The sequence below is a fragment of the Haliaeetus albicilla genome, chromosome 19, assembly GCF_947461875.1.
Source record: "Haliaeetus albicilla chromosome 19, bHalAlb1.1, whole genome shotgun sequence".
Taxonomy (NCBI): domain Eukaryota; kingdom Metazoa; phylum Chordata; class Aves; order Accipitriformes; family Accipitridae; genus Haliaeetus; species Haliaeetus albicilla.
In genome coordinates, this window is record NC_091501.1 from 12,153,449 (window position 1) to 12,166,057 (window position 12,609).

Below are 12,609 nucleotides of genomic sequence, written 5' to 3' on the forward strand. Positions count from 1 at the left end.
TGAGGCCACCCAGGAAAACTATGACAGCCAGTTCAGCCCTGAGCTCCCGCTCCCCAGCTCTATACCTTCAGCATCACCAGCATCCTCCAGAGGCAGGGGGGGAGGCATGCAGAAACCCAGCGGCTCAGCTTTTGACAGGGAAGGTGCAGGGCTCACCACGGGGCTTCACCCATGGTTGCACGTGCAGCCTAGCAAAGGAACCCAGCCGCCCTCATGTTCTCCTGGAAAATGGACTGGGAAAAGGGAAAATGGGCTGGAAATGAGATGAGGTTTCCACAGGCACGCTGGAACAGAGCCAATGAAGCCCCAGAGGACCACAGACCAGTGGGCTCTCCCTCCTGGAGTTTCAATCTGCACTCTCAGAAACCCTCCCAGCAACAATCCCCCCAGTCCTTGGTGCTCACCAGAGTTTCACAGCCTCCGTGAGCGAAAGCTCATGACCCCTTTCCATCATCGACCTGTCTCCCATCTCAGGTCACCAGGCTCCAACAACACTAAACTGGGGAAAACCAAGCCCAAGAAAACCAAGCCAAATAACTTGCCATTGCCTATAGGTCCTCGGGAACCTAAACCAGTCCTTGCCACAGCCGAGGTCACCGTTCCCTGTGGGACGCAGCTCTCTGCAGAGAAAACCTCAACAGGCGACGAAGGGCGAAAACGCCCACCCAGGTCATCGTGACCCAGGAGAAAAACCCCTCCCCAGCCCTACAGCCGGTGACCAGGCTGCCACCGACCCTCAGAGCGAACAGCCCCCCAGCTCAGAGGATCCTCCGAAGCGGGCGGAGCGGGGGGTGCCGGCCGGCTGCGGGGGTGCCCGCTGCCCCCCGCGGGGACCCCGGCCGGCGCTGCGGCGGTGGGTGAGGTCCTGGGGCCACCTTGTGGCTAACGGCGCGGATTGCTTTCAGTCGCGTCTTCCTCTCCCCGCGGCACCGGCAGCCTTGGCCGGAGCGCGGTGCCCACCCGTGTCCGCGGGCGTTTCGGGAAGCCGAGAGCCTCCGGCCGCTCGCTCGGCTCTGCCCGGGCTCCAGCTTCCTCGGGGTTTCCTGGGAGCCATCCAGCCTCCCGGGGTTACGTGTCCTCTGGCTGCCCTCCTCGGATGCTGGGGCTACAGCACTTAAAACACAAGCTCTTTGATTCTATTTTATTTTTTTTTTTACCCAAACAGCCTGGAAACGAGGGGCCCTGTTTGTTGACATAACATGCAGATCCCGCTTCAGCCACGCAGCCCTTCTTCCATATGCAGGAAAACCAAAATGACGGGCTCTAGAGCACCTGGAAGGCAGTCAGCACAAAAAAGACACAGACCTGCAGAGACGAGGGAAAGTTTCCCATAATCCTTCACTTGCATGAAGAAAATGCAAACCCACGCGCTTCTCAGACCCCGGGAATAGCCCAGTGACTCATCAGCCAGATGACTCTTTTGGCTGCGATCTGGCAATGGCTCCAGCGGAAGGTGGCATTGTGCTCTCTGCTTCACCTCGGTACCCCAGGCCTACCACTTATGGGGGCCTCCAAACCAGTGTTCCCTGTTTTCCTTCCTACCCTAACCAAGCTTCCTCTCCTCTGGCCGCCCTCCCATACCAATGTCCCAGTGCAACAGAGATCCGGACCTGAATGCCCAGCACAGCTCCACTAACACACATCCCGCCTAACATGCTGTGAGCAGGGATGCTGGTGAGACAAAACTGAGACAGAGCAGATCTAGAAGGGAAGAACAAAGATTTAATGGAATGAATGGAAATGCTCCCAAAGTCCACACTGGAGCCGCATCTCTGTGACTCTCTGACACTCTCCACTCCAGGATCAGTCCTTCCTTTCTGCCCACCAGAATGCGGGGGATGCTCAGGAACACCAGTGCTTGATCTACCCCTTCAGAGCCCTCTCCAGGGAGAGGATTAAGGTGCATTGCTAACTCCACGCAGACCATCTCCACGGCAGCCTCTTCCTCAGCCCTTCAAATCTTCCAGAGAAGGGAGCTCAGGCCCGAAATCCCTCTCTCCTTGGCGAGTGAAGAATCCTTGCATTATCCAACAGGTGGTAAAGGCTGTATAGAAACCGTCCTGGGGGGAGGGAGGGAGAGCCACACTGGTCCTAGCAATGAGATTCGAGTTCTGTCAGCATCAGGAGGCCAGCTCTGGTGGAGGGAAGGGGATGTCCCGTGCCCGGCCTGGAAGGCAAGTCCTCAAGTGGGCAGGTGAGTTGACGGAGCCTCTGGAAGGCAAAGGCAGGCAATTGAACACAGCCACAAGGACAAAAGGTGACCCGGGCCCTCCGCTTCCAGTCATGGGTATCATTTCAGCCAGCCAGGCAAGGCTGCAGGTCTGTTCCCTAAATGCCAGCGATGTCCCAAATAAGGACAGTCAGCACTTCAGAAACTGAGGGGATAAACTCATCTTTCAACCACTTGTCCCAAGACAAGTACTGAGCACGTGAGAGACTTGAGACACAGTAGGAAAGCTCTGTCCTCCATTTGCTCCATGCCAGGGCTAGAAAGCAGTCCAAGGAAAGGTCGGTGCCCAGGTGCCTCCAGGTCATCCCCTCCACCGGCACAGACTGCAAAGGGAGAGCCCGTGCACACAGGTTTGGCTTTAACTGGGACAGCAAGTGTATAAGGAGCTACCCTCTACATCATGCAGTGTGATCCTTGCTGTGCTCCTGCAGCTGTGCCCACTCCTCCCTGTCCATGCTGGACACGGCGATGAGGGGCACATTGCTGTCACAACCCATTCCTGAGCACTTGCTGGAGGCAGAGAACAGGTGGGATCCTGGGGTATCAGGATGTCTGTGAAACTTCCAGTGAGCCATGGCGGGGACAAGACGCTGTCTGGAGTAAGGTCTGCTTTGCCAGGTCCCTGGCTCTCCCAAGGCACGTTCAGGGCAGCCAGCAATGGGTCACAGCAGCTCCAGGAGCTGGGCAGGCTCAGGCCACTGACACTCAGCTGCCTGCAACACTCATGGGATCTGGAGCTTTCTAAAAGCAAGGCCCCAAACCTTAGTCATGGGCAGCCTCCAAACTGACTCGAGGCACTGGAGATCATCTTTATCCTCTCCATCTAATGAACTTTTTCCTAATGGTGCTTGCAAAGACACAGAAGCAATAAACAAAGGGCACCAAGAGGCCACAGCCAGCTTGGAGCAGCCCTCCAGCCAGGCAGAACTTAATAAAACCAACAGTCAGTTACAGAAATGGACTCATTCAATCGATTTATTCTAGGCTCCCTGCTAATTAACCTGCAACACACAAATGATCCCCCTGCAAGGCTGGACTTCAACACAGAAGCACAGCCTATGCCCTGATCCCAGAGCACCAGCCTCACCTCTCTAAGGGAGCCTTTGATGGTGGAGAGTTTGTAGACGATCCAGAGAGGGATGCACACCATGGAGGAGAGGGCTAGCAGCCAGCCCAAGGTGTCTCCCCACCACGGGTACACATACTTCTTGTTGTAGGTCAGCGGGGTATATTTGATCAGAGAAAACAGGAAGGTTGCCTGGCAAGGTAGAAGAGACCAAAAGAAAAAGAGCATAAAGATCAACAGCATTAGTCAAGAGAGGTCTTCCTTGTGAGTCCACATCTGTGCAGGGTCTCATGGTAACAAAGATCTTCCCAGGACAGCAACAGAGGAGACGCAAGTCAAGCAAGCTTTGCTGGGACAGCCCCCATGTGCAGCACTGGGCATGGCAGCAATGAGCTCACCCCACCAGCCGACTCACCCCACCTCTATCACTGCTGAGCCAGACCCCTCTCCCCATTGTTTAGCCCCATGCCTGGCCCCCAAAGCCACAAACACACAGAACAGGCTCCCATAGTACAGGCCAAATAAACCCCTATACATACACACACCTGCATATCCCTCTGTATATATGTAGGCATCTGTACCTCAGAGGCACCTAGGTCTGCCCATCTTCCCCCCCAAAGCTCCTCTTCCTATGGGCCCTCACCATGCAAACTGCTGGAGTGATGAAAAGCCAGCAGTATTTGATGATGGGCCATGGCCGGTAGCCAATCATATCTTCAATGTTATCGTAGAAGCGCTCAGCACCTGCGAAGGAGAAGGATGCCTCGCTGTTACCAGGGAAGGAGAGCAGCAGGGTCTGTATGTCCGGGGTCCTGCTTCACAACTGTTTGGGTACTCCCCAGAAGATGAGGCAATAACCTCAGCATAGCTGACAGCCCTGTCGGGGAGCTTGCCAGGAGTGTGGCCAGCTTTAGTCTTTGTCCTGGACTAACATCCTCTCGCCCCAGAACAGCCCAGTGGGTCAACAGAGCCAGCCCCTCCACATCTCCCAGGCTGGGACTTGAACCCAGGTTTTACCCACCCCTTGTGAATGTCAAGGCTGAGAGAGGGCTCTCAAAAATGTTTGAGGGTCTCAGACTCCTCTATGCACAGGTTGGGAAAAGATTTCCCAGCCAGCTCCAAGTCCCCAGGGAAGGAGGACCTCAAAAGCAGGGGCACATAGGAACATGCTGGGGATATCTGCCAAGCAGATCTCCCAGGGCATTGCTGCGAGGAAGCCCCTGCCAACTGAGTCCAGCAGCACCAAAGCAAGGGTTTGGAGGTCTGCCTTGCCCTGCGAAGCAATTGCCAAGATGAGCTATAGACCAGCGTTTTGAAGATGGACCAAGCAAAAGCCTGAGAGACCAGAGCTGGGGACATCCCTTGTTCATACTCACCATAGACCCAGGCGATGCAGAGAGTCTCGAAGATGGCCACAAAGAGCAGGCACATGCCACTGGCAGCATAGTAATCAAAGAGCTGGAAGACATACATCCCACCCTGGGAAGGGCCAAGTGGGCAGCAAGGCGAGGTGGGGAGGGAGAGAGGGGAGATGAATCAGGCACAGGCAAAGAGTGTTGGGCGCCCAGAGGCTGGCAGCCTGGCTGTTTCACTGCCCAGGCTGCAAGGCTATCTACAAAATGGGCCTGTGGGGAAGTCCAGGCACAAAGCTGCAGATGCAACACTGAAGGCAGCTTTTTCAAAACTATGCCCAAATGAAAACAGAAGATGCAAAGAGCATCATGGCAGCGTCAATCCACACACACATACTGCTAGGAGAAGTTAAAGCTTTTAAACCAGAACAGTTTAACTCCCAGGCAATTAATCAAAACAAGGGAATATATGGGAAATCACTGTAATAGATATGGAGCGCACTCAGGCCCACCAAGTTTCCTTACACCAAGTGTTCGTGTAGCTCCAAGACGAAAGAGAAGGACAAAGGCGCTCCCCTTGCCATGCAACAGCTGTAAAGGTTTGGCTCATGTAAAGATAAATCTATAACTAAAATATGGGCTCTCCAGAGCTCCAATTATCAGTCTTGGCAGGAAAAGTGTCAGGACTCTGACCGACACAAGGGATGAGGGCTGGAAGGGAAAATGCGAACGACATGGGGAGGGAAAGGCAGCCTCCCCCAGGCACCGTGCACCAGGATGGGCCTCACCAGCAAGCTCTTGGCCCCAGCACAGACCCCCACCACCTGCCAGGCCCCCCCCTGCAGGGGGGCACGCAGACCAAATAAGCACCGTGCAGATGGTCTAAGCCCAAAATACCTCTGTAAGCATCACCAACCCGACCAGATAGGAGAGGACGGAGACCAGCAGGATGAGGGTCTCCCGGCGGTTCTTCTTGCGGAAGATGGTGGGGTACATGTCCACAAGAGCTGTGACGAGGCTCTCCACGCAGACAAACTACAAAGAGCAGAGATCCCACCACTGTCAGCCTGTCCTGACCGGCTCCCCAGCCCTGCTGCCCCCACCTCAGCCAAGTTCAAGCCTGTCCCAAAGGGACAGTGGCTTTTGTCTGGCAGGGAACCACCCTGCACCTGCACCTTTACCTGGCTGTCCAGTCCCAGCAAAACAACCATCAGGAAGAAGAAGCATGCCCAGAGCGGGGAGAAAGGCAGCATGACCACAGCCCGAGGGTAGGCGATGAATGCCAGGCCAGGCCCTGCGGGGAGAAGGGCTTTCAGAGCAGGCAGCAGCATAGCAGCGGCATGGCACACCTGGGGCAGACCTGCCCGAGGCAGCCACCCGGCCAAGGCACAACCTGCAGCCATGCAGCCTCTTGCTCCAGTTACACCAGCGGTGTGCGTGAAACCCAGGATCCTCGCGGGGTGGAGGAGCCCAGCAGGAAGGGAGGGAAAGGGGGCACAGCAAGCTCTGGCTGCGTCGCCATCGCCAGGGCTGGGAGCCAGGGAAAGCCTCTGAGCCCAGGGGAGCACAGCACAAACCCGGGCGTACGCCATGCAGGCACCTCACTCCCCCACTGAGAGACAGTGGCTGCCTAACCCTGACCCTTATAGGCAGCTTATATCGGCCTCAATACACGGCCATTGCACCTTAATGTTTCATGAGCGTGCATTTGTTTCTCCCTGGCTTTTGGAGGCAGAAAGCGGAGCTGCCCACCAGGATGGGAACCCGCAGCTGCAATACTGTTTGCCCCAGGGTGGGTATCCTGCGGGCACGCTCCCCTTGCTGAGGGGGGGCCAAAGAACAGCACCCCCGCGGCCCCATCCCACCGCAGCCCCACTCACCCGACTCGGCCACCTCGGCGATGGGCACACCCTGCTCCCCCGCCATGAAGCCCAGGATGGAGAAGATGGCAAAGCCGGCCACGAAGCTAGTGCCGCTGTTGAGGAAGCAGAGGGCCACACAGTCCCTGGGAGGAGGGGGCACAGCGTCAGCCGGGTGAGGGTCCAGGTATGACCCACACCCCAGGGCAGCCCCCGTTCTCCCACCCCAGCCACTGTGCCCACAGCAGGGCCTCTCTCCCAGCACCCTCACAGCTCAGCACCAGGAGCTGCAGAAGGATGGTGCCCCAGGGTGGGCAACACAGCAGGATCTCCCCCCCGGAAAAGCCTTCTCCAAGGACAGCATAACGATGCATTCCTCACCTAAGCTCCTCGCTTATGAGATAGTCTTGCTACACATCTAAATGCGTGATTTTTTCCTCTCTCTCCCCTGGGCCTTCCTGTAGCAGAGAGTACCAGAGATGATTTTTGTCTGAGAAGGGGGCATGGGTTTTTTTCCTTAATAGATTTCTCAGATCAGTTACAATCTCCTTGGTTCTCAGCACTACTAGATATCTCCTGGTCCGTGCATTATGAGAAAAAGATGAACAGAGCCATCCAATTTATTTTCTCTGATCTATTCCCTTTTGTCTCTCTTTCATCTCATTCTCATCCATCTACTCTTTAGACTAAACACCTCTTATCTATCCAATTCCTTTTCACGCTCCAGTCTCCCTAGTCCTCTTGTGACTGCAACCCTGGGGACAACAATAACATTTGCAGCATCTTTCAGAGATATTCTGAACCAAACGGAACGCACCCCTTCTGGGATTTCATGGCCCGCTCTGACGTTATTAAATGCTACTCTGCAAATCCAGGTGTCATTTTCTGTATCAGTCTTCAGGTATCTAGCATTTTGGGGGCTTCATGCTCCTCCCTGCACATTAACTAAATCCATTCACAGTCTGCAACCATTTCCAGACAGTATAGTTCAGGCAGAGCCCTTGCGCCATACAAATTCAGATTATTCCTTCCAAAGCACAGCTCTTTGGATTGTCAAGGACTGCACAGCACCTAACACTACTGCTCTGCCTTTGCATGTGGTTTCTAAGGCAGGAGAGCGAAACAGGCCTGCAGGGTGAGCCCCCGTGAATCTCCTGGCTGGTAAGGAGGGTCACGCTCCACCAAGCTCAGCTAACCCAGTGGGAAGCCCGTGCTGGAACCTCGTTTCTCTTGTTGCTATAAACCACCTTTTCTCCACTCAAATTATGTTCTCCATCATTTTATACAAGTTCCCATTTATTTCAAATAGTTTCTCTTCCTTCCTGGTGTTTCTCCCTCTTCCCCTGGAGGTACGCATGACAAGTCAAATGCTCCTTGGAAAGGCATGGGCTGGGAGGTGCTCTGCAGTCACCTGGCAGGTGGAAAGGGGTGTTGTGGTGGAGGGTAGCATGTGAGGAATGGCCAGAGCAAAGAGGTATCTCCAGATTTTCACCTGAAGGGGAGCCAGGGAGCCCTGATGATGTCCCTTACTGCCCCAGAAGGCGAGAAATGGTCTGTTCCGTTTGGCACCATCTTGGACTGCTGCCATACAAACAGTGGTCCATCCTGCCCGCGTCCTCTTCTCTTCCAGGTCACCAAAGGTTACACCTGGCCTGAGATAACTGAGTGGGGCACCACGCTGGTGTCCCTCTGCCCAGTTGAAGCTGGTTCCTGTCTTCCTATGCAAACCAAGGCTGCAGAGCACAGAACCGACTGATTAAACTGGGGCCATGCCTGGGAACAGGCTGCTCAGATGTTTGACATCAAAACTAAGAACAATTGCCCTAGCAAAGCTGAATAGCATAAAGCATTTGTGTTGCAACAGACATGTCTCCCCTTTCTATAACATCTCCCAGCTGCAGCTACAGAAGCTCTTTACAATCTTGCTGCTAAGCAGCTTGTGTCTTCCTCTCCATGTTAACACATCCAGGCTGGAGATGCAGAGGGCTAGTGCTTAAGGACATGCAGCAGGCCAAAGCCAAATCCATTATCTCTTCTTCTCCCAGAGCTTTTTCTCTCAAAAACTCATCTGGGAGAAGGGACATGAAAAGGAAGAGGAGTACCAACCCAGCTGCTGTTGGAGAGGTATCACCGCAGCAGGAGCGAACTTCTAAGGTGAAGAGAAAGATGCCAAACAAGGACTGTGTAGCCAGTGGTCTGCCTGGACCTTCCATGGCAACAACCACAATTTTGAATTTAAAAGGTGGGGGGAGAACCCAGTGCCAGGAGCAACACAGCCAGCAGAGAAAGGGTGGGAAGGCAGGTGGGTAGTTTTACCTAGAGGTGGCCTCCTCCACTCACACTAGCCTTTTACCCCTGGGGATGTAGCTCCAGATGCTGGATACATCTACAGCAAAATTAGTTTATTTTCACCTGACCACTCCAACTTGACAGCCTGATTCTATTCGGCAACATGGCCCATCTCTGTTCAAGGGCAGTCCAGCACAGGGAGAGTATGGAAGAAACAGAAGTTACATCTGCAGGCATATATGTAGACCATAGGCAGCACACAGGAACCCAGAGCACTGACAATTGTGCAAGACACTAGGTCCAAATGAACTTAGGAAGGATAAATCACAAGGTGAAAGGACTCCAGTCTACAGCCATTAGATCTCACAGCTCTGCTTCCCCTATGGCTACTCATGCACCCAGGTAATAGGGGAGGTTGTGATGCGGGCTGGGGTCACAAAGCTAGTGAAGAGGATCTGACTTTGCTGGGTCTCAGCTGGTGTGGAAGAGGGGCTTTGTCATCCATGGCACAGACAGAAAGTTCCCTTGGGTAGAAAGCACAGTGAGCTGGATTTGGGAAGAAAACACGTGGAAAGAGTTTTCTTACATCTTGAATAGAAACAGAAAACATGACACTTCAAAGGGCCAGTAGCCTCCAGCAGTTCACCAGCCTATGTACACTGATGTTCAGGGAGGGGAAGGCTCTAGGCAGCAGAGCCGTGCTCCAGTTACCTGTAGCAGTTGTTATGGTATTTGTTATAGCTGCCCAGAGCTGTCAGGCATCCCAGACAAATTGCATAGGAAAAGAAGATTTGAGTGCCTGCATCCATCCAGACCTGCAAGGGAGATGCAAACACAGGTGAGAAGACAAGGCCAGCACAGAGCACAGACACTGCATGGATGCAAAGAGGCAGAGCCCTGGGGGGCTGCCGTAACGAGCAGAAAGGCCAGTGATCGGGAGGTCAGCAATATCCAGCATTTAGACAAGCCTTTTCTAGGGGCAGGTTATACAGTGCCAGGAATTACAGTGCTCAGTGAGGCACCCATGGGGTGCTAAGAGTGCCAAAGGGAAGGGATGCACCGGGAGCCTTGCAAACCCACAGCACGTATGGCTCTTCATCATTATCTTTTTCTTCCTTGGACAAATCTGCAGAACCCTGTGACTCTCCAGAGCCTCCCAGCAGTGAGAGACTGGATGAACATTTTCCACAAAAGCTGGAGGAGCCGTATGCTAGCAGAGGAGGCCGACTTGATTTGGGCAAGCCCGGTCTCCCACTGAGTGGCACGGGTACGTACAGCTTCTGGTGGTGGCCCTTCTCTCCAAGACCTAATTTAAAGACTCCAAAACTTAAAAGAAAATCAACTGGGGAGTAGAGGAGTACTAGAAATAAACAGAGTTGTTTGCAAAAGACAGCTCCGAAAAGAAAATACAAGAATGCTGTTAGTCCCATGAGGCACCTTTGAACTCTGCTTCACTCTCACTGTCAATAACATGTCCCAGTGCTCCAAGGCTGACATTTGTCAATGCCAAATTTGATCTGAAAGCCTAGCTGTGTGCAGTCACCAATGCAACCACTGCCTTCTGCAGAGAACAGCAAAAGCAGGAAGCAACAGTGAGAAATGAAGAGATGACAAAAATTATTAATTAAACCCTCTGTTTTCTAAGATCTTTCTTCCTAAGGGGTTTATAAAATAGAGATAAGACAATCATTCAGCCAATGCTGAAGGGTAACCACATTCTAGAGACAAAAGAGAAGCTAATCAGTAAAGAAAAGCAGAAGAAAAGTATTACTGGGACAACTTTAATGAGAAAAGTCTCCGTTTGGCTATACCCTCCTTCCCCGGAGTAGTAGTGCTGGTGAGCCCTCAGACAAACACCAGCCTTGCCCCAGGATCCCCTCTGAGAAGAACAGAAGTCAATGGAAAGCACCACAGCGGTTTTGATGACTCCAAATCACACCTGTACCTGTCAGCCAAGACTTCATGTCCTGAGGCAATGGTCACCTGAGCACCTGCCCAGCCACCCCTGTTGCTCAGGCCACCCTCACCAATGCGTGGTTCTGCCTTTCCTCTTCCATACTGGCCAAAGAGCAATCATGCGGTGAGAGGTTTTGTTTCTTATTTACCTCTTCTCCTTCCTAGGCTGATGGGCCTTATGAAGGGATATTATGATCCCATTAGCTGTGATTTTCTAGAGGAAATTCTGGTTTTGGCTCAAAGAACAGCTGCACAGAATGAATCCTCTCCCTGCCCACTGCTGCAAGACCCAGAAGCTCAGTCCACAGGGAGAGAAAGCAAAGCGGTGCTAGGGCTAGGTTCAGTGAAACTGCTCTCCCTGACTGTCCTGCGAGCAATTCAGCTAATGTTCAGCCCAATCGCCTTCTCTTCAGTCTATTGAAACCCTGCTCACCATTTCACAGGGAGGGAGATCAAATCTCTGATTTGTAGAATGGGAAGGGACAGGTGGTGAGGTAGGACTGTGACAGCTAGTTTGAGACACTGAGATGTTGAAAAAGTAATTAATTGACCTCAGTGTATTTTACTTTTTTTGGAGGAGCTGCATGGGGAGGTGGGTTTAAAAGAGCAGAGTATTAGTTCATTTTTGCATTTCAAAAAGATTAGAAAAAAAATCAAAGCCCTTTTTATAATTGATTCCTAAAGCATCATCACTCTGTGGGCTGTAAGGGCACAGCCTTCACTTTTCAGCTACTTTTTAGGCACAGCAAGGCACTGAGGTGAGCTGGACCAGCTGACACCTTTGCAGCAGTAATTTAAGCATCTTTGCACAGATCGGGGTGAAATGTTTTGTTAGGTTTGCTTTTTATTTTGCTGTTCATTGCTAGAGCTCTGTTTTTTCATCAAATTCAAGCTCAAATCGCACCCTTTCATGGGTTTTGGAGCCCTTGTATTTCAATTTGTCAAGATAACAAGACTTTTGCCATCAAACTGCCTTCCCCACATTTGCCATAACATTGGACCCAGTTGACAAGTTGCAACTAGATTTAACAGTTGGTAGAAACCTCAAGGATATCAACTACCTACGAATTTCACAACAGCCAGGGAACAGGAAAAAGACAGGAACTCAGCATTCCCCACTGAGCAGAAAGCTACAGGGAGAAAGAGTCAACCAGTGTTAAATATCAGATAAATCACACAAGCAAGAAACATGAGAAAGGTCTCAGTGTCAGGAAAAGAACTGGTGCTTTACCAGCCATGGCAGAAGCCAAATATCAAGACACCAAGTTTCATTAGCTCTGTGGCTTATGAAGTGGCTCACTTCTAAAACTCAGTGATACCCTTGACTGTGTAACAGAGACCAGTGCAGAGTCTGTGGGCTCCCCTCTCCGCTGCCTGCTCTGTCCAGCACAACACCCATGGGGTGCACACTGGGCTGTGTGGGAGCCCAGCCCCACAAGGATATCTTTAGGGAATACAGGACCTGCCTTAGCATTTGAAGCAAGGCAGCCTGTGGCTGAAACGGTAAATAAAGCTAAGCTTGGCTTGCAGCTTATGATCCTACTTAGTCAACATGACTGTGAGCACCAGCTCAGGCTGCATGCAGTTTATTTCCCATTTTAAAAGTTTAGTGCAGCTCTTGGGCCAAAGAAGAAGCCACCTTTGCATCCCTCCCAGTCCTCTGGCACTTCCCAAATTGCTTGGGGGTCAATGGACTGCAACAAGACTGATGCCATAGGTACTGCTGACCCACTAGTGGCAGAGCTGAGTAGCAGCAGCAAGTTCCAGGACTGCAGGATCACTGGGGTCAGTAGGGGCATCAGCCTGCCTGTGGTCCAGCCTCCTCCTCAAGCCTCTCACAAGAAGCACCACTGCCCA

The 12,609-nt window shown here is 52.5% G+C and overlaps 1 protein-coding gene across 3 annotated transcripts in view; it reads right to left on the minus strand.

Moving 5' to 3' along the window:
* Window positions 1-1,702: 1,702 nt before the first annotated feature.
* The window catches only part of LOC104325704 (sodium- and chloride-dependent GABA transporter 2), a 32,912-nt gene continuing 22,005 nt past the window's right edge, over window positions 1,703-12,609 (minus strand). For all 3 annotated transcript variants that reach the window (XM_069807659.1, XM_069807658.1, XM_069807657.1), the window contains 8 exons: window positions 9,508-9,611; window positions 6,529-6,653; window positions 5,830-5,942; window positions 5,546-5,683; window positions 4,673-4,775; window positions 3,940-4,040; window positions 3,318-3,488; window positions 1,703-2,211 (listed from right to left, as the gene is read on the minus strand). In XM_069807659.1, the coding sequence (XP_069663760.1) occupies window positions 2,092-2,211; window positions 3,318-3,488; window positions 3,940-4,040; window positions 4,673-4,775; window positions 5,546-5,683; window positions 5,830-5,942; window positions 6,529-6,653; window positions 9,508-9,611 (975 nt within the window). In that variant the 3' untranslated portion in view covers window positions 1,703-2,091. The remainder of the gene's footprint in view (window positions 2,212-3,317; window positions 3,489-3,939; window positions 4,041-4,672; window positions 4,776-5,545; window positions 5,684-5,829; window positions 5,943-6,528; window positions 6,654-9,507; window positions 9,612-12,609) is intronic.